The sequence below is a fragment of the Rana temporaria genome, chromosome 5 (assembly GCF_905171775.1).
Source record: "Rana temporaria chromosome 5, aRanTem1.1, whole genome shotgun sequence".
NCBI classification, from domain to species: domain Eukaryota; kingdom Metazoa; phylum Chordata; class Amphibia; order Anura; family Ranidae; genus Rana; species Rana temporaria.
The window spans coordinates 362,048,750-362,073,148 of NC_053493.1; the positions used below are offsets into that span (position 1 = coordinate 362,048,750).

The following is a 24,399-nucleotide window of genomic DNA, read 5'->3' on the forward strand; positions in this document are numbered from 1 at the left end:
TGCACCATTAATCCTTAAAAAATTGAGGCCGCGATTCTACCCCCTTCACGATCTTAACACAGCATTTCCTCAATTCAGTGCAGAGAGTTCTCTGCTCAAGACAGCTGTCAAAAAAAAAAAACAGGCAGCCTGCCAAGTTCATTGCATTTATTTAGTTCTTTCAGATTAAGCCCAGGTTCACACTGTTGCGGGATTGAAATCGTGCGAGTTCAGTTTATTCCTGCATTTCTGTCCCGACTTCGGGGGCAATTTCAGAGACATCTGTGCGGGTTTTTGCACAGATGTCAATGGAATCGGCACCCCAAAATTGCCAAAAGTAGTACAGGAACTAATTCGAATGCTGTCATTGCTGATTTAGAATGTGATTTGACATGTCAAATCGCATGCCAAATTGCATCAATGTCAACCAGGGCTAAAGGAATGAACTTCTGTCTGTAGATGAGGGCAGTTTAACCACTTAAAGATTAAGGGCCAGATTCACCAAAGAGATACGACGGCGTTTCTCCTCATACGTCGTCGTATCTCTGTTTCTATCTATGCGACTGATTCATAGAATCAGTTACGCATAGATATCCATAAGATCCGACAGGTGTAATTGTTTCACACTGTCGGATCTTAGGATGCAGTACCGCGGCCACCGCTGGGGGGAGTTTGCGTCGTAAACCAGCGTCGGGTATGCAAATTAGGAGTTACGGCGATTCCCGACGGATTTTCGCGTTCGCTACGTCGCTGCTAGTCTAGTTTCCCGTCGCAAAGTTAGTCCGCGTTTGACCTGCCCTAACTTTACTCAGCAAGCGTATTGCTGTTTAAAGTATGGCCGTCGTTCCCGCGTCGAAATTTAAAATTTAACATCGTTTGCGTAACACGTCCGAGAATACAGAAGTACGCTACGCGCGTCGCCGTTAGAAAAAATTACGTCACAGCGCGCAAAGCACGACAGAATTGCGAATCTGAGCATGTGCAGTAGGTCCGGCGCGGGAGCGCCCCTAATTTAAATGGCACACGCCCATTTGAATTGGCCCGCCTTGCGCCAGAAGCCGCCGGCGTAGGTTTTCATTGCAAGTGCTTTGTGAATCAGGCACTTGCGATGAAAACTTGCGGCGGTGTAACGTATCTACGATACATTACGCCGCCGCTCACCTACGTGAATCTGGCCCTAAAACCTTTTTTTAACACTTGTTGCTTACAAGTTAAAATTACTTGGAAACATTATATATATATTTTTAGCAGAGACCCTAGAGAATAAAATGGCGGTTGTTGCAATATTTTATGTCACACTGTATTTGCACAGCAGTATTTCAAACGCAATATTTTTGGAAAAAATACACTTTTTAATGAATAAAAAAAAAACATAAAGTTAGCCCAATTTTTTTGTATAATGTGAAAGATGATGTTACGCCGTGAGAATCATAATCTTTATTCTAAGCAAAAAAAATGTGATTCTCATTTTAGCAAGATACGTGTGGCTCTAATCTTGGCTCTAAATTGGCTTTAGAAAGACTTTTATATTATAGACCGTGGCATCCCCCAAAATGACTCCTACTACAAGTTTCCTTTAACAAACCACAACGATAATCATCATTTCCATTAGACCAGAGCCGGTGGTATTTCATGGCTCTGCAGCTGCCGTGGAACTACAAAGCCCAGCTTGCTGAATAAACTAGGATTTGTTGCTCACAACAGCTGAAGATCAACAGGTTGCATAGCTGGGCTCCAGGGCTTAGCATTTATTAGGCGCTCTGCCAGTTGGTGTGGCTGGCTAAGCCGAATAACATTTCACCATCAACGACATTATGAGCAAGTAGGAAACAACTCCACAAAGACTGCTCGCGAGCAAGAAGAATGGAAGCCCAGCAGTACCCTGCAGAAGATGTTAACATTAGAGGAATATTTCCTTCATTGTCTCCCCAGCTAGAGCCATCTCCAGCCGGGAACAGATAAAGAAAACCATATGTTTTACATCAGACTGGGTTATTTTTCTAGATAAGATATATCGGAAAACCTGTGTTCCCTAATAAATGGCTGATCTTCACGTTGTGGCTTAATTCTCCCGGTAGCTGAGTTTTTCACAATGGCATCAATGATTTGTTTTTTCTGTTGCAGTGTTTTTGTTCTTTCCTTTTTTTCTTTTGTTGACTTCTTTTTTCCACTGAAAGTACAAAGACGTTTCTATACCTTGCCTTCACCTTTCTTACATTTGTAAGGCAGTATAAGTGGCCCATAAATGAAAACGCAGTGTGTGTGCTAAATTTATGTACCGGTAATTATGACGCAAGTAATTTTCCTATTTAAAGGCCGATCCTAGCCGTTAAATTTCTAAGGCTGGAAAAAAGTTAATTATTTTACTTTTATTTCTGTTTGTGACCAAATTAATTGTCGGACATTCTGACCCTTCCTTACTATGCTAAAGAAGGTTTTTTCGTTTTGTTGAAAATGTATGTCATCACTTCCTGTCCTGACGGGTGGTGGGAGAAAATGTCCCTGATAGAGACGCAGGCAACGGTAAATACCTGGCAGATGTGCTTGCTCTTTCTCTCCTTTGTACAGGTTGCATGTTTTGAGTTAGAGAGGAGGTCTAGGGCTAGAATTATTGCTCTCGCTCTACCAATCGCGGCGATACCTCACATGTGTGGTTTGAACACCGTTTACATATGCGGGCGCTGCTCACGTATGTGTTCGCTTCTGCGTGCAAGCTCGTCGGGACGGGCGCGTTTTCTGGCTCCTAACTTTTTTAGCTGGCTCCTAGATTCCAAGCAAATTTGTCAAATCCTGTTCTAGACAGTGGCATCCTAACAACCAATGATGTTATCGGTTGATAAAGAGGACGACTGTCTCCTCCACAGCTTCCTTGTTTGATCCTCCGCTGCCTCTCTCCCTCAGCACTGGGGTGACATTAGCTGACTGATGGAGAGCAATCGAGGGAGAAGAGAAACATTGGAATACTAGTCAGTACCAGGGTTCAAAGGTGTATCTGCTTTGGAAGAATAAATCACCTCTAATGTTGGGTGTCCTCCATGTGGCTGTTACTGCATTGTGTGCAGCTATTAGAATAGCCTTTTACATTTTAGAATGGGGTGTCTCGAGACTGTCCATTTTACCTACTTGCCGACCAGCCGCCACAGTTCTACGGCGGCAGGTCGGCTCCCCTGCGCGAGAGTCCATAGTATAACGTTGGCTCTCTAAGCGGCCACTGACTCCCGTGTGCGTGCCCGGCGGGCGCGATCGCCGCCGGGCACCCGCGATTGCTCGTTACAGAGCGAGGACCGGGAGCTGAGTCCTGTCGGGGGAGAAATGCAATGTATGAACAGCGATCAGTCATTTCCCCTAGTGAGGCCACTCCCCCCCTACAGTTCCCTGCCCCCTAGTGTTAACCCCTTCCCTGCCAGTGGCATTTTTATAGTAATCCAATGCAATTTTATAGCACTGATCGCTATAAAAATGCCAATGGTCCCAAAAATGTGTCCGAAGTGTCCGCCATAATGTCGCAGTACCGGAAAAAAAATCGCTGATTGCCGACAATTACTAGTAAAAAAAAATATTAATAAAAATGCCATAAAACTACCCCCTATTTTGTAAACGCTATAACTTTTGCGCAAACCAATCGATAAACGTTTATTGCGTTTTTTTTTTTGTTTTTTTTTACGAAAAATATGTAGAAGAATATGTATCGGCCTAAACTGAGGAAAAAAAATTGTTTTTTTATATATTTTTGGGGGATATTTATTATAGCAAAAAGTAAAAAATATTAATTTTTTTCAAAATTGACGCTCTATTTTTGTTTATAGCGCAAAAACTAAAAACCGCAGAGGTGATCAAGTACCACCAAAAGAAAGCTCTATTTTGTGGGGGAAAAAAGGACGCCAATTTTGTTTGGGAGCCACGTCGCACGACCGCGCAATTGTCAGTTAAAGCGACGCAGTGCCGAATCTCAAAAGTGCTCTGGTCTTTGACCAGCAATATGGTCCGGGGGTTAAGTGGTTAAAGGGTACCTTGAGATTGTCTGTCTTGTCTGTCTGTCTGTCTGTCTATAATTTTAAAGCCTTGACTGAAAAAAGGTTGCGAAACACTCTGTAGGCAACACAGAATTGTTTTTTTTTTTGCTGTAGACTGCTTTAGGCAGACAAAACATTAGGACATTTCCTCTTGAGTAGCTTAGATCATTTTAAAGTCTGTACATAACTGTGTGTATGTTAGGCGCTCCTATTTATACCTGCAAAGTTTATTTGAAAGTTTTTGCCACCGAAGTTATCTTTTCCCATTCGTCAATGTTAAAATGAATCAATAAGGGCTCCCCTTGTAGCGAGCCCCGCACAACTTATTACGGCTGCTTTTTGTGGGGATTTAACAGGAACAATCTGTATTAAAACCATCATTCTTCTGTAGGAGCTTAAGTAGTTCTGAATAGGTTGCCATGGGGCTGCCATGAAATGTGCCCGCTGGCAGGATAGACGCAATTGCTGAAGAACAGAGCAGCAATGTAAAAGGTGATCGCCTATTGTTACATAGGCCTAAGAAATTACCTCCGAAGCTTAAATCATTTGCCTATTGCCTGTTGTGTAGTAAGAGGGATACAAAAGTGTGATTGAGTTAACATCTATTAAAATCTCTCAGCCTGAAAGAATAATTTAGATAGTGTAACATGTTTTGGTTCCCTAGTTCAAAATGTTATTACCCGCGCTATTGTTTAGTTTTGTGAATGGAATACAAATCCTGCTGTTCCTTGATCATAAAATGTTCTTTCATGGTGGTGTTTCTCATCCTTGGTCCTCATGAGGGGCTACTTTATGAATACTAGTGTAGACTGTTACCAATAAGAGACTCTTTTGTGTTCTGTTTTGCTAGCGCAATATCAATGGCTGTTATGGACACTGCAGCTCCAGTTTCCCAAACTTTTTATATAGGCCTTGTTCATATTTGCGTAATCCTGGAACACACACAAACACTAATTTCCGCAGCACACATTGCGCTTGAGGCAGTAGTGTATTTAGGTTTTGTGCTGCCCTAGGCCTGACTAAACTCGTGCACCCCCTAATTTAAATATGACCCACCCTTTCCTGTCAAGGCCACACCCCTTGCTGTTTAAGACCCGAACTGAAATTTTCGAGTGGGGACACTGGGATGGTAGAAAATAAACTGTCGGGGGCTAAAACCTTCCCCTACTGTATCCAAAATGAAAAGTGTTGCCTATATTTTTACTTTAAGCAGAAATTTTTGATAATTTTATGGAGTGGACTAAGAAGATCTAATCATGCCAATGGTGCAGCAGAAAACATAGCACAGTGAGGAAGGTTTGTGGTCCAGGATGATAGGACAGTGAAAATTGGAAGCAGCGTCGCCCCTGAACCCACCCCCCCACAGTTGCAGAATGCCGGCTGCCTGCATACTGAAAGCAGTGCGGCCGCTCTATGGGGGCGCTAGACTAATTTGCCTCTTAGCCCAGTCCGCCCCACAACAACAACAACTAACAGTGTAGCGCAAGCCGGCGGGGACTCTTTCCGTGCTGCCCCAGGCCTGGGCCTTGTTGGCCTAGGCCAGGATACAGCATTGGCTTCAGGGAGTCCTTAATTGTTACTGGCGCTCTAAACTCTCGTTCTTTCATTGTTCAAATGTGCCAGAACACTCAGTAATAAACCCATAAAGCCTGATGCTCAAAAAGGTCCTGGAGCTTCTTTTGAAATGCGTAGGGCCGTCCATTCAAATGAATGGGCTGCCCTATGCTGTTGTGAAAAAAATGTGAAACATACGTGGCGGTGTGAATGTGGGGCCTTAGGGTTTTTTAATTACCGAAAAGCTTTTTGTAGTCCAGGTTGTAGTTTGACAAAGAGGAAATATGTTCCTCATAGCTGTTGTGTGTTTTGAAAGTTGAGTGAAATTGGGGCTTTCTCCACCACCTATCCCCTTTCTCAGCCACCTGGTTCCTGAGAAGAATCATACAGAGGTACTATGCAGGCTTGGACCTCTAGTACAAGGTGATTGTTAGTGCAACATTGCTTCCTGCTTAGCTGATGTATTAGTCATTTGGAAGGCCCCTCTCCATGTCCCAGTTTGACCTTGAGCAGTGGATCTCCTCTGCTTTGCATCTGTTGGTTTGGTTCTATCGCTTTTTATTTGATTTATTTATTTCTTGTATGTAGGTTTTATTGAGGTTTTTACACAATGCAAATACTAAAAATTAACATTGGTTTCAAGATTTTTTAATTCAGCAACTTTAGTGGCCAACAAAGCCGGCCATGCATTGGTTGAATTTCGAACTAATCAGAAATTTTGTGTGTTTTTGTAAAACGTGGCCATGGGTAAAGCTATACATTGCAACATTTAAAGTGGGCTTGATAAAAATATCACCATCTTTGCTTATTGTTCTGAAGGGGTTAACTAGCTATTTATCATGGTAATCCTTTAAACACTTGTTTTGTCACTGATCTGAGAAGATAATTTTTTTATTTTTTTTTTACCTCGCTTCCTGCATATTGTGTTCTGGTTCAACGGTGTGTCATCTTCCCCTCAATGCCGTTGTTTTTTTGTTTTCTTTTTTTTGTTAACCTGACTTTGCAGCCTACTGCATTTTAATAGGAAGATTTAAGCTTAGAATCAACAGCAGTTAGCGTTTATCTCTACCATCCACGAGTGGATCAGGTAGCTGCCCAAGAGTGCGCCCTGGGTCGGCGGTATACCACGTGTCAAAAATCTAAAGAGCCGCACACCAGTAAAACACTGTGCTAAAAGCAATTTTATTCAAGTTGGGCAGTCCAAGCTGTCACTCTTTTTTTGCCTTTTTTTTTTTATAATAACATAAAAACTAATTTCAATGCAAAAATCACATTTCATTGACTTCAATGCAAAAACGCCCCCTTGTGACTTCAAAGCAAAATTGCGTCCCACTGACTTCAATGCAAAAATGCCAGCCACACTAATTTAAAGTGTTTGTAAAGTCTTGTTTGTTATTTTTATTGCAAAAAAAAAAAACATGTCATACTTGCCTAACTTGTTGCAGTGGATTTGCACAGAGCAGCCTCAATCCTCCTCTTCTCGAGTGCCACCACAGCAAGCAGCTTGCTATGGGGGCACCCGAGCTGAGTCACAGTTCCCTGTGTGTTCATTCAGACACAGAGCTGTGGCCCGGCCCCCCCCTCTCTTTTGATTGGCTGGCTGGCTTTGACAGCAGCGGCAGCCAATGGCGCGGCTGCTGTGTCTCAGCCAATCAGTAGGTAGAGTCTCGGTCGGCCGAGACATTCGTGGACATCACTGGACAGAGATGGGGCTCAGGTAAGTATGAGGGGGATGCTGAACACAAAAGGCTTTAAGATAACAAACATTCTGACTTTACAACTCCTTTAAATTAAAAAAAAAAATATTAAAAAAAAAAACTCCCTGCTTTTTTCCGTTTTTGTTTTTGGCCAAGTACATCTTGAATTTTCAGGTTCGACACCAGAATTTTAATTACAGTGCGCCACTAAATATTGGTATTCTATATGGATTGCATGAAAGTAAAATACCTTTTGCTTGACAAGATCGCCAAAAGAGACTTGTTCTAAGAAAAAAAAAAGACTATACAGTGGAACCTTGGTTTACGTGTAACGAGATTAACAAGAGTTTTGAAAGACAAGCAACTTTTTTTAAAATCCTGACTTGGTTCGTGAGTGTTGTCTCGCAACACGAGCAGAATTCAAGCTAATGGGGTGTGCAGTACTGAATTTGGACAGAGGTGCGGGGGCGCCATTACACTCGGTACAGTTTGGAGATACTCGGAAATACTCAGTTCCCGGGTGTTTCTGAGCCTTTCCAAGGGTTTCTGAGATCAGCCGAGCTGCCCCCCCCCCCCCCCCCCCCCGAGTACTTCCGAGGCACTCCGGCGCCCCCCCCCCTCACCTCTGGACACATGCGGTATTACAGGCCATAGAAGTCAATGCGGAACAAATTATCTTTGTTTTCATTGACTTCTATGGGGATACTCGCTTTGATATGCGAGTGCTTTGGATTACAAGCATTCTCCTGGAACAGATTATGCTCGTAATCCACGGTTCTGTATAAGGGAATGACACATATAATAAACAGGCCTATAGTAGCTAGAAAAATTGCTCTGATCCATAGTGTGTCTACAAGGTATTTTAAAACATTAACACGAGATTTCAAGATTCTGTACTGAGCATATTTTTCCATTTTTTGCATTCTGTTTTAGGAGCCAAGAGTAGAAGTTTAGAAGATATTTAGAGTGTGTGATTCATTCCACCCCATTACCTTTTCATTGTAGAAAGTCCTGCACTCTGAGATTGATGCACACTTGTCATTGTCACTCTCCACCAAATAAATGAACATTAGTTACCGTTGCTTACCCTCCTCTCCTTTGTACATCTCTGATCTCCCCAACAGATCGGTGGAATTGATCAGGTGCATGCTTGGGAAAAAAAAGCGCATGCAGGAAATATCTCTTTTGTAATTGAGTATGTTGGATGTTAATCAGGATGTTGGTGCCCAGTTGTTGTAGCCATAAATCAGAGGTTTGTTCTGAGCTTCCCAGATTACATGAAGCTGTAATTCACAATCATGTAGGGCAATGAATGTTCAGGATGATGAAATGCACCTTTTTATGTCACTGGCTGCACATTGCAGATGAGCTGGCCAAGTAAGTACATGAGTCTGTGTTATCACGGACTGTGTTTTGGCATATTGTTTTTGGGAAACATGTTTCCTGTGATAGTATTGTCATAACTGTTATAAATGTAGCTATTAAATTTTGTATTTGGACCTGTCAAATGGCACCAAGAGAGAACCCGGCAATTAATATAAAATAATTAAACACTGAAATGCAACATGTGCCATGCCCCTCTTTTTCCCAAATATACAATCTTTTAGTAAGAGTTATTACACTAAATGGCATGTGACCAATTTTAATCCAATCTGAAGTGTGTGGCGTAGACTGATACCAGCTGCCCAAGAAGCAGAGATGACAGAGCAGTTGATTAATTTTATCAAACATTTTAAGGGATAGTTCATCTTTACCACAAAACTGCCTGTTACGTACCTGGGTGTGAGCCTGACGCGTGGAGGGAGACCTCCCGTACAACCCCGGCTCGGAGACTACTGGAATGGGGACAGTGGTGGTAGGAGCGCGGTGGGGTACAGGTGCCTGTTCTGGTTGTTGCTGCTGGTGAGATGGTAACCGAGAGACAGGAAGCAGATGATGCAGGTTTGCAGACTTGGTGTATGCAGGTCAGCAGACTTAGTGGATGCAGGTCAGCAGACTTAGTGGATGCAGGTCAGCAGAGGCGTGGATGCAGGTCAGCAGAGTCGTGGATGCAGGTTAGCAGCGCAACAGGTGCAGGTGAGCGGAGTCAGGCAGGCTGGGTCATACATTTGGAGTCATAGCAGAAGCAAAAGGCAGAAGAGTAGTCAGAGTCCAGGCCGGGTCTTGGCAACGGGTAATCAAGCAGGGAACAGAGCAAGGTCAACAAGCCGGAGTCAGGATTGGAGCAGGCAGCAGAGTCAGGAAGCCGGGTCATACACTTGGAACAGAATGCTTTCAAACAGCAACAGGAGCTCAGGGAACAGATGCAGATCAAGCCGCGAGGTGCAGCATCACCACAGTGTCTTATAGGCTTGCTGGGCGCGTCTAAGATGCGTCTAATACGCGCGCAATGGCTGGTTAGGTACGCTTTTGACGCATGCGCGAAGGAGCGCGCAATGGCTGCGTGCAAGGTCCGTGGTTGGCGCATGCGCGTAGGCGCGCACCGAGGGGAGCGAACAGTACATCCCTGACACTGCCTATGCAGATTAGTGGAAGATTATCTGTACATGAAAACAAACCATGCAGCTCTGACTAAAGATGAATAAAGCCCTTGCTATAGGTGTAGGCCATTTACATACCTTATGAAGCCTGACTGGAATACTCCCGGGACTTTGCCAAGTGAGGCCTAGTCATCGCTGCTCACCTCGACCATCACAAGAGTGAGCTCTCAAATGCTGAGGAGAGAAATCGGTGGAGAGAGAGCGTATGTGAGGGTTTGAATCGGAGAAAGCTCACTCCTGTGATGGTGGAGGTGAGCAGTGATGACTAGGCCTCACTTGGCAGTGTCCTGGGAGTATTCCAGTCAGGCTTCATAAGGTATGTAAATGGCTTACACCTATAGAAAGGGCTTTATTCATCTTTAGTCAGAACTGCAGTTTGTTTTAATCTATAAACATTCCTCATCTGCATAGGTAGTTGTTTTTTTTGTAAAGGTGAACTATCCTTGTAAACTCTCGTGTATGTTTGGCCAGGGCTTTTTTCTCTCTCAGAGAATAGGTGCCAGGAACTCCCCCTTATGAGTCACCCCTTGTCTCCGCTCCCTACCCACCTTTTGAGTACTGTCCTTTGGCCCCACCCCTACACACCTCTTGGAGAATACAAAACCAAGTATTGTGTGGTGTTAAGAAATTTGTATGCAATTTGTTAATCACAAAAAAGTAGTAAAATAGATCCCCTGCAGTCAAACAATAGACCCCATCACAGACAAATTGGATCCCCTCCTAGCAACAAAAGATCCCCCAGAAACAATAGACCCCCAGCAGCAACAGATCTTCCAGCAGTAAGCAACAATAGACCTCTCTCCCTTAACAGTAGATCCTTCCCAGCAATAACTGACCCCTCCGAAACATAGGATGCTCTCTAGCAACAATAGACCCCCATGAAAAAATAGATCCCACAGCAGCCAGCATTCCTTAACATTACTTGCATGCAGTGCTAGAGGTGCCGGATCTGTGTTCCCGCTGAAAGAAAGCCCTGTGTTTAGTTTAACTGCAACAGTCTGCATCTTATGGCTTGATTATCTGGAAGGTATTATTGTTACAACCCCATCTATGTTATAAACTCAATTCGTTCAACTAGCCTTGCCAAATATTGGTTGATTAGGGCATTTGGGTGCTTAATTTAGTTGCATCAAAATCTAAAAGAAAAAATATGTATAAAAACGTTCCAAATTGATTTATGCAGGTTATAAAGGCAATTTCAAATCCACCATCTTTACCTGGGCCTACTGGAAAAATCATTGAGGGACCAAGGTCAAGTTATATAGAACAGGCCTTTTTAAACTTTTTATTCTGAGGACCCAAATAAGAAAATTGATACTGTATTGGGCTGCAAAAGGGTGTTTTTTTTTGTTTTGTTTTTTACTTGAATGTCAGGAAACAAACAATGGCCATATAATAATAATAATAAAAAAAAACGAACATGTAGGTAATAATAAATGCTGCTTCTTGCCCATATATCATTGGGGGTGGTAGGGGGTGTATGGTTTGCATGAGGGTCACTGCAGAATGTTTTTTTTTTTTCTTAAACTGTTATGAGGCTGGCTATCTATCCACAGCTACTGTCTTTCAAGTTGCCGTCCTTGGCAGAAGCACAGTTTTTTTTTTCTTCTTCTTCTTCTTCTTTTTTTTTAAGCTTTCTGTTTTCCCATTGAATAATTTCTTGGGTTTATTTTAATGCTTTGGGTTTTTTGGTAAAAACATGATTTTTTTATTACTAGAAATGCAGATTTCATTACTAAGAACTTCCCCACCTGGAACATATTGCAAGTTACCCTTCCCCATTTCTGTAACCTATTGTGGAGCCAAGAAAAATAAAATCTTCAGTGTATTGTATTTTAGAAGTAGAAATGTTCAACTTCACCTCCACCTCCAAATCTTTTCTGGGTGATTGTCTCCTGTCCTGTCTCCCTTATACATGTCTGTGCTGTCTTCATAGTTGGTGACTAACAATTGATCGGCTGATTTCACACTTGGGCACAAAGTCAACTGGTGACTCAATTTTGGTCCCAAGATGATCATATTTCCATCGCACACATTCCTGGATCAGGCTCCAAAGTAGTGGAAGTAGTAGTTATTTAGCATTAATATTTTTTATTTAACTTTTTTATAACCTTGCACCAAATTGACATGTCCGCCTTCTTTTTTTTTTTAATGAAATCAGGCTTTTCATTTCAATGTACCTCTACGAATGTTGTCCATTGGTTCAGACAGGAGCAACGGCTTCCATTCACCACTTTCCACACCTGGCTTATGCAAGAACCTTTGTAACCCCATTGAGATGACATCACGTGTAATAGGATTATTTTCTAATGCATGTATTATATAACATTTAAGCTGCCTGGCGTACAAAACATGGACAAAGCAAGCCTTCAATTTGGAAGGCATCCATAACTGGATTTGGGATGATATTTATTGTGAAGCATTGGATGCTTTCTCTTTTAAATTACTTTTAGCTTGTATGTTGTTCTACATCATTTCATATACCAAGCTATAAATCTGCCTTCCTCATAAGAAAATATTCTGTGTGACTTTCCCATGCGAAACCCTGATTGCTTATTTTTTCCCATCACCAAAATGACTACCTCAAATGTGTTCAAAAGATGTCTGCACGTGATGGTTCTTTTTTATGGGGCTTGTGGAAGAATGACAAAACCATACTATAAGAAATAAAACCTGCTCGATCACAACTTTAAAAATACGTTTAGGGATATTTTTATTACATAGCGGGGTTGTGTGGTGGGGGGGGTGCGCATAAGTTAATTTAGGCTAGAGAGGTTGGGCATGTATAATTGTAAATAAAGTACACATTACCTGGTAAAATAATAACCCTAGTTGTCCTGCCAACGTTTATCCAGCTTTTAGAAACAATCCTCCAACCCCAACTTTATTCTTAAGCCAGTCATAGAGTGGTGCAGGGAGCGGTCCCTGCCAGGAGAACACTGTGATTATTTCTAGTGGCTATAGCCGTTGGCAATAATCACAAGTAAAAAGCCAACATGGTGGTTCTACCCAAGTCAATGGATGGATCGGCTTTGGGACAATCGGCCTGCTCATAGATTGTTCCAATCTCAGCCAGTTCAGCAGGTATAGAAATTTTAACTATCTGTGATGTCAGCCTCAAAAGCTATCAGCCCAAAAAGTTGAGTTGTGTCAAAAATATCGTCAATAAAATGGTTCTCTGCCCAATGGGCAATGGAATCCAGATCTAATGCTCCATGTCTTAAAGGCCATTTCATAATAACTGGAACATGAAATGATGGCTAATTTGATTTTTCAGTGTAATTTATTATACAACGTGTAAGCAAGCTATGAAAAATCTGAAGCCCCAAGCATTCCAGATAATGGATTCCATATCTGCACTATTCATAGTGAAGAGTTTACTGCACTTTCTAATCTGTTCAACATCTGTCCACAGCCAGTCAATAATGCACCTGGGACATGAGTAAAAGCCGTGTACAGGGACCTTAACGAATAAATGTTGTTGGACTCCATCACTAACATTGGCTTTCTGTTGTTCTTGATGTCTTCCAGTTCTAAGCAACCCATATTCTAGCTGCCTGTGTGCACATCTAAATCCTAAAAGCTCTGTTGTGAAATATCTACACTGCTGTAATTGAATAATTTGGGTGTTAATCATTGTGTTCTAGAAACCCTGTAAGCAATAAATCATGTGGTCTTCTGCAAGATTAGAGGGTTACATAAAGCTGTCCATCACTGTACGACAGGGAAATTTAATTGAAACCATGTGAAACTTGTAAGGTCTAATGCATAGCATTTGTCAGAGATAATAGTCATAAAGCTTAGATTGGTGTATTGCATGTCAGCGTTGTGCTTGCTTTTGTATAATTAGATTACCTGTAAATGTGTACAATCCCTTTACAATTACAAGATAAATGTTGCGATACAGAGTGCAGCTTGTCTTGCTCTTGATAACTGTAAAGTTGGCCATTTTTTTTTTTTTTTCATTCAACCAGTGAGTTGAATGAAAAAATTGACCCAGTTCCCCCATCCACACATTTGAGGTGGATGAAGGAAATCATCCCCGTTGAGTCATTGTATTCTGACCATGGGGGAGACTGAAACACATCAGAATACACAGATTAGTTAGAGCCTGCAGTGCTGATCAAGAGGAACATTTTAAGCAGGGTGGTTGTACAGACGTCGATTAGTAGATTGACTTCTGTACAACTACAGTGCCCGTACATGGATTGAAATGTTTTGAGGGAAATATTGTTGCACCACCATCCATGTTGTAAACTCAGTAATTTCCACTAGCGATACCCAATGTTGACTGATTAGGGCTGTTTAGGTGCTTTAATTTAGTTGCATAAAGATCCCACAAAGAAAAAATATGTATAAAAACGTTCTATATCTAGACAGGTAGGAGGGCGTGTCGGAGCAATAGGAGGATATGTTGGAGCGAGGAAGGTGTCATCTCTAACCACTCTGTATGTGTGACTTTATAGTCACGTGTGTAGAAATGGCATCAACACACCAAGATTTCATCAAAAGGGTCCAAAGCTTTATTCGCACATACACAATGTTTCAGAGCCATACAGGGCCCCTTCGTCAGGCAAGTGACAAAGTGCAACACAGACCACTAAGTATTTAACAAACAATCCAACAATCAGTGCAAACTATTGCGACCTAACCCCGCCCCCTGATGTCAAAATGATGTCATGAACAGGACTCTACATAACTGCCAAGAGCAAAGATGCAATTCGTAAAAAAGAAAATAGAAATCTAGAACTACAGTAGTCAATAAACTTATAGAGAAAGATACTGGTTACTTTTTAAAGTTAGAAAATGTATTTGTTCAATAAACGAGCTTGCGACTATACCACGCTGCGAGCCGTACAGTCCTGGGATACTGTGTATTCACATTGCCTAACTGCAGGGAGGTGTGTCATTCACCCCCCAATGCTGTGCACGCTGGGGCATATGTAATAGTGGTAAGTCCCTCGGGCGGGCCACACGCCACTGCCCTAGCAACATTGAGCCAGAATGTCATGTGGGCTGCATAAATTAGAAAAAGGAGCAAGTGAAGAGCTTCAGAAGGGAATTTAAACTGAGCATGCTCCATACAGGACATCAGCTGTCTGCACAATTTAAGGCTGCAGTGGGGACACAGAGAAGATGGGAGGGACACCCAAAGGCAGGATCAACCAGGTATATTTTACCCTACACAAAGAAAATGCTTTGCAAGTATGAACAATGTTATGTAGCATGTAATGGGTGTTTTTCATAGTCAGGGTTTAATGACACTTTACCTGCACTCATTTCTGTTTTTTAAGTCCTACCCCTGTAGCTAATCCCCATCCACTGTTCTATTAGAATGCCTTAACAACCAAAAACAGTGTTTGGTGTATCTGATAAAAAGCCACAGATGAAAAACTGTAATACTCCAGAAGTCAATAACTGATGATTTGCGTACCTCCAATTGTATAACGTTTTTTGCTTGCCCGTATTTTAGACGACCTTTTACACTTACAAATATGCCTCAAAAATCGGGGGTCGTCTTATACGCCGGATGCAGAGTCAGTCAGACTGCGGGCGTCCATTGTTTAAAAGCCGCGCCTCCTCCTGGTGCTGTTCCGTGATGGGAGGAACACTCAGTTTCCCAGCAGAGCCTGTGTTCAGTGTTCCGCCTATTACGGACATCATCTCGTCCGAGGCAGAGGACGAGACTACGTCCGTGATAGGCGGAACACTGAACACAGGCTCTGATGGGAAACGGAGTGTTCTGCCTATCACGGAACAGGACGAGGAGGAGGTGCGGCTTTTGAACAATGGACCCCCGCAGTCTGACTGACTCTGCCAGGGATAAGGTATGGAGATCGTCGAGGTGAGGCATGCAATGGCACAGTGAGGCATGCAATGGCACAGTGAGGGGGGAAGGGGTCATCTTATACAGCAAGTATATCCCAAAACCAACATTTTAGATGGAAAATTAGGGGGTCGTCTTATATGCCCAGTCGCCTTATACGCTGGCAAATACGGTATACTTTTGAGTTGCACTCAATTCTTCTAAACCTCCTTGGAAAAATCTGAATAAAGTATAGATCCGTTATTTCAAAGGTTACGGTCCATTAACCTCCATGTCCAGCTGTGTAACTACCAAGGCTATTGAGAATTCACAGGATCTACTCCCACACCTACATTTTACAGTTAAGCAAGAAGTGTATTAACATTGACATGTAATTTCACACATTTAATATTTAATCTCTTCATTTCGGCTATCTTAGAAATTTGACTAAAGCAGCTTAGCAGTTGGCATGCTGCTGTAAAAATGCTGTTTTTTGGAAACTGGAACATACAGTGAGATTTAGTGAGCGGTCCACCAAGTTTGTCTAAAAGATATTTTAAGCGTTAAGCCCTATTAATTTGCTGTCAGTTCATTTTAATTTACAGAGGGCTGCAATATGATTAAAGTCATAACCTTTTTTTTTAAGTTTTAGTTTAGTTGGCGTGAAGAGGGATTAGAACACCTGTCAGTTTTTACTCCTGTCTGAGCCCCGAATTGGGAGATTCAGTCTTTCTATTTGTCCTGTTTACTGTTATCATCGACTATGAAAATGAAAACACAAATTTTGGGTTGACATCAGAACAGTAATAGAGGGGAAATCTTCCAATGGGCATACTAGTTCTGGTGACCCTGGTGTGGGAAGGATTTTTCTCTCGCTTTCTCTTTGGCTATTTCCACATTAGGACACAGATGGCAAAAATAACCTGATGGGGTTATAACTCTCCTTTTACTCTAGCCAAAAAAAAAGTATGCCTTTTAGTTACACTTCACTACGATTCGAATCTATAGGATTTAGCGTGAACTTGTCTTTAGGTACATTGGTAAACTAGCTTCATATGGTGATACGTGGCACCATCTGAATATTATAATTTGAAAAATCCCACATTGCATTTGACCAGTGGAGTGGATATATGTTTTCTGAAAAGTTAAGACTGCATTAAAAAAAGAATCGTGTTTTCATGTAGCCCTATTAAGGTTAGCTAGTGGGACCTTAAGTGTCTTGCTAATATTGTTTGAGGTTCATTCATAAACTTTTCACTAGAAACCAGTTTTGCGCTATCACATACCTTGCAGACTGGAGGCACCGATATTCAGGGTGCATTGGTATGCCACAGTTCATGCCTCACTATTGAGGCTACCCATCAGAGCTATTTAAAAATAGGAAGGGTGCAAAGAGCAAGGTTAATTTTCAGAAAACAAAGTTACTATTTGCAAGGTAAAGTATATAGCATGGTGTCTAGCCTCCATGTCTGCTGGCGGTTAAATCATTTTGGGACATGTTGCAAATTGGTAGCCACAATATTTCCAATTTTTCTGTCTTTCAACATTGTATTTTTTAACGCAAATGAAACAATCATTGTTTTCTAGCCTAATGCCAATATAGACAAAACCCTAAGCCCCAGTTACAGTAGAGAATTTTTCTGCTTATTTCCCAATGCCTGACTACTCCGCAACCAGTTCTAATTGTCCCTGTTCATACTTGTGCAATCAGTCACCCTGCGCCCTATGCAGAAGCTTCAAAATCACCAGGATCACACTCTACTCATGTGTGAATGCAGGCTAAAGTGACCACAGACTCGAGAGGAACATCTCCCCTTGCGTTAATTCAGCTTTTTACCGCCTCTTAGCTGGGTTATGCTCAAATAACCTATATTCCCAGCGAATCCAGCCAGCATTGTCCTGCTGTAATCCTAAGATTGCAGAGGGAGGAGGGTTGCAAAAATGCTTTTCAGGAGTGAAGGACTACTTTAAAACACATGGACATCATATGGTTTATAGTGCTTGTGGTGAAGGGACCCTAAACCGCAAATTTCTGCGGGGCATCAGACATTTTAGGAGCCCATCACAATAATAGGTCAAGGGCAGGGCAGGACTTAGGGTGGTGGGGGCCCCTGGGCTTGTGTGTTGAAGGGGCCCCCTGGAGCCGAGAATTGGGGGGGATCAAAGTTGTTGAGCGGGGGGGGGGGCGAATTGAAGTTGTTGAGCGGGGGGGGCGCATTAAAGTTGTTGAACGGGGGGGGGATTTTGCAGTTGTTGAGGGGGGGGAGTGCCTCTCACCTGTGCCAACAGCCGGGGCCACAGACTGTCATTAGCCCGGCTGTCGGCTTTCTTCCCTTCAGCAGCCACAGTCCTCCACACACCACTATGGTTCCTCCTGCTTCCGTGCTGCCTCCTCTTGCAGTGCGGGAAAATTAACCCTTTTTCGGGACTGCGGGAAGAAGCTGTCTGTGCGGGAAAGTCCTGCAGAATCCGTGCGTGTTGGGAGGTATGCGCAGGGCCGCCATCAGGAATTTTGGGGCCCCTTGCACAGCTTAAGGCATGGGCCCCCTGAAGCAGAGAACCTAGGGGGGGGTGGGGGTGCTGCCGCCTGAAATTGAGAAGCGTGGGGGCTGCCGCAAATTGAGAAGCGGGGGGGGCCTTTACAAAAAAAAGAAGAAATAAAGAAGAAAACAAATATATATAAATATATGTAGCCATCCGGGGCCCTGGGGACCTCTGGGCCTTTTAATAAAAGAAAAAATAAACCTCTGGGCCCTTTAATAATAAAAAAAAAAACATTTATAAAAAATACATAAAAAAAGGGAGGTTGCCAAACCCGGGGGCCCTGGGGACCTCTGGGCCCCTGGGAACCTCTGGGCCCCTGGGAACCTCTGGGCCTTTTAATAAAAAATAAACAAAAATAAAAAAATAAAAAAAGGGGGGGTTGCCACATGGGGCCCTGGGGACCTCTGAGCCCTTTAATAAAAAAAAAAATATATATATATATATATATATATATATATATATATATATATATATATATAAAAATGTAATTTTTTTTATAAAAAAGGTGGGTTGCCATCCGGGGGCCCTGGAGACCCCTGGGCCCTTTAATAATAATAATAATAATAATAATAAAATATATATATATATATATATATATATATATATATATATATATATATATATATATATATATATATATATATATATATAATATATATAAAAATAAATATATAATTTTTTTTTTTTTTTTACAAAAAATAAATAAAAAAAAGGGGGGTTGCCGTCCGGGGCCCTGGAGACCCCTGGGCCCTTTAATAATAATAAAAATATATATATATATATATTATATTATATATATAAAAATAAAAAATATATAAAAAAAACATTTTTTTACAAAAAATAAATAAAAAAAAGGGGGGTTGCCGTCCGGGGCCCCGGGGGCCTCCGGGCCCCTGGGGACCTCCGGACCCCTAAAAAAAAAAAAAAAAAAAAAAAAAAAATTTTTTTTTTTTTTTTTTTTTTTAAAGGGGGCCCCCTATTGGGTGGGGCCCCTGGGCTTGAGCCCAGTCAAGGCCAATGGTAAGTCCGGCCCTGGTCAAGGGGGAAGTATGTATCACTTCACATGACCCCCAGTGCTTGGGAGTCTGGGGCTGCTCTGTAAAAGCCTAGAAAAATATGTGCTTAAATATGTTAAATATGTGCTTAAAGCCCAATTATGACATATATATACACACACACCATATATATATGTGTGTGTGTGTGTGTGTGTGTGTGTGTGTATGTATATGTATGTGTGTGTATATATATATATATAATGTGTGTGTGTGATATATAATATTGTGTGTGTGTATGTGTATATATATAGTATGTATATGTATGCGTATGTGTGTATGTGTGTGTATATATATATATATATATATATATATATATATATATATATATATATATATATATACACACACAAATATATATATATATATATATATTTATTTTTTTTGGATAGAGTGGGGGAGGTATTTAGCTTTTTTAGAGCCTGGCAACTTCAAGGTCAAGGAACCTAATACAATACAGATTTTTAGGGATGGGGCCAAACCAGGAACATCACGTGGGAAATCTCACCGATGTTGACCCTACACAAAGCCAGTTGCTGTTCAGCCCAACAGTGTCTGCCCATAACTGAAGTAATTATATTTAAAAGCATGAGCAGAGAACCTCTTTAAATAAGTTTTGTGAGAAAGCACTAAACTTGTCTATACAGAGAGGGGTAAGGGTTGACTTATTGGTCAGATATGTTTTCATGAGTTGTGCTCTTATCATGGTTTACATGGTAGACACTGGGCTTCCAGATGGCCTTGTCAGAGTAGGGAAAGGGAATGTTTCAGCAAGACATTGGGCCAGATCCACAGACTAAGTTCGCCGGCGTACTTTCAAATTTCCTGCGTCGTATCGTTGTTTTGAATCCTCAAAACATGATACGACGGCTTCTGGGGTAGATCCGACAGGTGTATGTCTTCGTACGCCTTCGGATCTAAGATGCAATACTTCGGCGTCCGCTGGGTGGCGTTTTCCGCGTCGGGTATGCAAATTGGTGATTTACGACGATCCACGAACGTACGCGCGGCCGTCGCATTTTATAACGTCGTCTGTAGTCGGCCTTTTCCGACGTATAGTTAAAGCTGGTATTTTGCGGCGTATAGATAGAATTGCCATGTTAAGTATGGCCGTAGTTCCCGCTTCGAAATTAAATTTTTTTTTTTTTTTTGCGTAAGTCGTCCGTGAATAGGGATGGACATAACTCACGTCTAAGTTCAAAAAATGACGTTGCTGCGACGTCATTTAGCGCAATGCACGGCTGCAAATTTAGGAACGACGCATGCGCATTTCATTCGGCGTGGGGACGCGCCTCATTTAAATGAAACCCGCCCCCAACCCGCCCAATTTGAAATACACAGCCAGAAATACACTACGCTGCCGTAACTTACAGCGCAAACTTGCTGAGGATTCGAAAGTGCGCCAGGTAAGGTACGGTGGCGTAGTGTATCTCTGATACGCTGCGCCAATGTATTTCTTTCTGGATCTGCCCATTGCAATTTATGGAGAGAAGCAACACATACTTCTGTTCTAGGGCTACTCCATGCAGTCTGTTTATTCTGAGTTTATCATTTATTCAGTATACATCAGCAGAATGCTGCAAATACTGTTCAGAAATTCATACAAAACTATTCCTACAAGGAATCTTGTATACCTCCTATTTACTCCTGGAATTACACTTGTATGATAAAATCGCAAGTTTGTATATTGAGCTTGTCACAATCCCTTTTAAATGAAGTCATCATTTTTTGTCCGGATATAAATGTCTGCGGACCCACTTGTGTTACATAAACCATTGATTTTAATTGGATATATTAGTAGGTCAACTGGAATGAACAATAGTGTCTTATTACAGCATTGTGAAGTGTGCAAGTGTTTACAGGTTTGATGAGCTCTGGTACAGTAGCCTGCGTTTGGGCTGCAGTCACCCTTAATTTATTCCCTGTGGCACAGTACAGCCTTTGTTTATAGCTGGTTGTGGCAGTCGGACCAGAGATTAAGCAGCTGCTTGACTGCCTCAAATTAAAATGTATCCTCATTTTTGTAAAGGTTTTGCTTCTTGTAAATCTGCATAGGTGCCGGGGCTTGTCTATTTTTAATCCATATATTCTGTGCTTTCACATGACATTTGTAGATTAATGTATTTTTTATTTGTGCCGATGCCAAGGCAATTGGCACTTGCAGAAGTGCACACAAAGGTGAATAAAGTATTGTTCAACTTCAGCAAGTTTCCAGACATATTCGTGTAGAAGATAAGTGGTTCTGACTTGTATCCCTGGGGCTGAACTATTGACGCCTTCATGTTTCCATCCAACTACAGTTTTAGGTGTACCTGTTTTAAGTGACCCATTTTCACAGGGGGTTTAAAACCATAGGGGCTGGATGTATTATGTGAACGACCTTTGGAATAATACTTTTGTCCTAGATTTCTTCTTTTATGGTCTCCATAACTAAAGCTACAGTTTTGTGTTTTGAAGCAGCAGATGTTGATGAATTCGAACTTAGTGCTTCGTTCTATAACTAGCATGGACACAACTCTTTATTTAGGCATTTGATGGTACTCCTCTAATCTCAATTGACAGATCTCCTCCCAAGACTGAATGCGAGCTTTACAAATAGTTTTCTACTTTTGGGACTTGCCCCCACTGACATGGAATTGCCTGCCATTATTTGGGTGTAATTTCAAGCATGCTTAGAACCTGCAGTCAAAGGAAGGCCCTTTCTGTGATTGGTCTTGCACCAATCAGCCATACCATTATGACAACCCACCATAACCTGTTGAGCCTTGGGTTCCACTGAACCTCTGAAGGTATGCCGTTGTATCTGGCATCAAGAAAATCCTTTAAGTCCTGTAAGTTGTGAGGTGGGGCATCCATGGATCGGACTTGTTTTCAAGTACATCTTACAGATGCTTGATTGAATTAAGATCTAGAGGATTTGAAGTCCAAGTCAGCACCTCAGACTTGTGTCCCTCAAACCATTATTAAATTCATCAGAGCAAGCCAACTTCTTCTATTGCTCCGTGGTCCAGTTCAGATGCTCATGATTGTAGAAACTTTTAGGTAGACTCAGAAAGAGTTAGGCCGGCTTATCGGTAGATAAGCCGACCTAACTCAGAATCTACGCCGACTTATGTTTAAGTGTATTCTCAAACAGAGATACGCTTAAACATATCTAAGATAGGACGGCTTGCGCCGTCCTATCTTAGGTTGCAATATTGAGGCTGGCCGCTAGGTGGCGCTTCCATTGCGGTCGGCGTAGAATATGTAAATTAGTAGATACGCCGATTCACGAACATACACCCGGCCGCTGCAGTACATTTACGCTGTTTCCGTAAGCCATTATCGGGCCTAAAGTTATTCCATCTAATAGATGGAATAGTAATGTTAAAGTATGGCCGCCGTTCCCGCTTCGAAATTCGAAATTTTTACGTCATTTGCGCAAGTCGTCTGTGAATAGGGATTTACGTAGTTTACGTCCACGTCGAAATCAATAGGCCCGTGCGGCGTACTTAGCCGCAATGCACACTGGGAAATGTAGGCGCCCGGCGCATGCACAGTTTAAAAAAAAGGTCAAAAACGTAAGGTCAAGCCCCATTAACATAAAACACGCCCCCTTAGACACATTTGAATTAGGCGCCCTTTACGCCCGCCCGCTTTAGGCTATGCCGCCGTAACTTAGCAGGCAAGTACTTTGAGAATCAAGTACTTGCCTAGCTAACTTACGGCGGCGTAGCCTAAACACGCTAAGGTACGCCGCCGCAAGTTTAGTTCAATCTACCTGAATCTACCCATTTGGCTGTGGGCACAGGTCAGCATGAGCACCCTGATCAGTCTACTGCTACACAGCCCTGTACACAACAAACGAGTGATGCACTGCGTGTTCTGACACTTCTCTATAACCAGCATTAGATTTTTCAGCAGTTTGAGGTACAGTAGCTCTTCTTCTATTGGACCAGATTACACAGGCCAACCTATGCTACCCACACATCACCTGAGCTTTGGCCACTCCTGTTGCCAATTTTTCTACCTTGGACCAATTTTAATCATCCGTCATCTAGCCATAACAATTTTTGAATCTTGTCAAATTCACTCAAATCTTTACGCTTGCCCTTTTTTCTGTTTTCATCACTTTCAGGTTCCATTGTCACGAGATAATCAATGTTCTTCATTTTACCTGTCAGTGGTCGTAATGTTTTGGCTGATTAGTGTATATGTCTATATACGTGAAATTGGGGTTATACCAATGCTAGTATCTGTCCCGATACCCAACATTTGCACGAGTGCTTGTGCAAATGCTTTGATGCTAAATCCGATACCTGTGAAGCCTCACAGATGATCAGTGCGGCGGTGGGATGTGTTACAAGCACCGATCTCTCTGTATAGCTTTCAATAAAGCAGCTGACCGATGCTTCTCCTCCTCTCCCTGCCATGGCTTTCAGCTGCTTTATTGAAGGCTACCGCCGCACCTACCACCCCCATCTGTTCCCTGTGTCGTCTTCTGGCTGCCCAGGTCCTGTGTGTCCTCCTCCGGTCCTTCCCATGTCCCAAATCTGCTAGAATGGAGAGCGGAGGAAGGAGCTGGTAAATATGTAATTTACCAGCTCCTTCCTTTTCTGAATGAACAGTCAGTTATCACTGACTGTCCATTCATGACTGAGCATCGTAAATTGTGTTTACGATGCTTCAGTTTATGAATGGAGAGGAGCCGGTGTCCGCTGCAAAACAAATGCATAATTTTACAAATTGTGTTATAAAAAAATATTTTATTGCGTTTATATAAAGTCCAACTTATGTTTTCTCAATTTATGTTTTACAGCGGGTGGCTACTACATCAGACAAAGACTTGTATATTGATAACACTTCGATTGAAGAGTCTTCAGGAGTATACCCAATCGATGATGATGACTACTCTTCTGGGTCTGGTTCAGGTAATAACATTGCCTTAGTCTTTGACAGCTGCTTTTTATTTCTTCTCATTTATGCTAAGTTGTTAGGCTGAGAAGCAATAGTATTTTTAAAAGGATCAGGTTAAGTAGAAAGTTGACAAGCTTCAGCCAGATTGTCTTTCTAAATGCCTAATGAAGTAATTCTGAGCATTCCCTATTGGAGCACCGATTTTGGTCAAGGTTTTTGATGCCAGTAGTTTTGGTTAATTGTGGTTGGGTGGTAAAGCTTTTAATGAATCATGTTTTAGACATGTTGGTACACATTTTTCTTGAGGTTTAGGATGCT

The 24,399-nt window shown here is 42.0% G+C and overlaps 1 protein-coding gene across 1 annotated transcript in view; it reads left to right on the forward strand.

The window, feature by feature from the left end:
• SDC2 (syndecan 2) overlaps positions 1 to 24,399 on the forward strand; it is a 173,275-nt gene that overhangs the window by 123,618 nt on the left and 25,258 nt on the right. Inside the window, exon 2 of the mRNA XM_040354746.1 lies at positions 23,984 to 24,095. Coding sequence (XP_040210680.1) covers positions 23,984 to 24,095 — 112 coding nt within the window. The remainder of the gene's footprint in view (positions 1 to 23,983; positions 24,096 to 24,399) is intronic.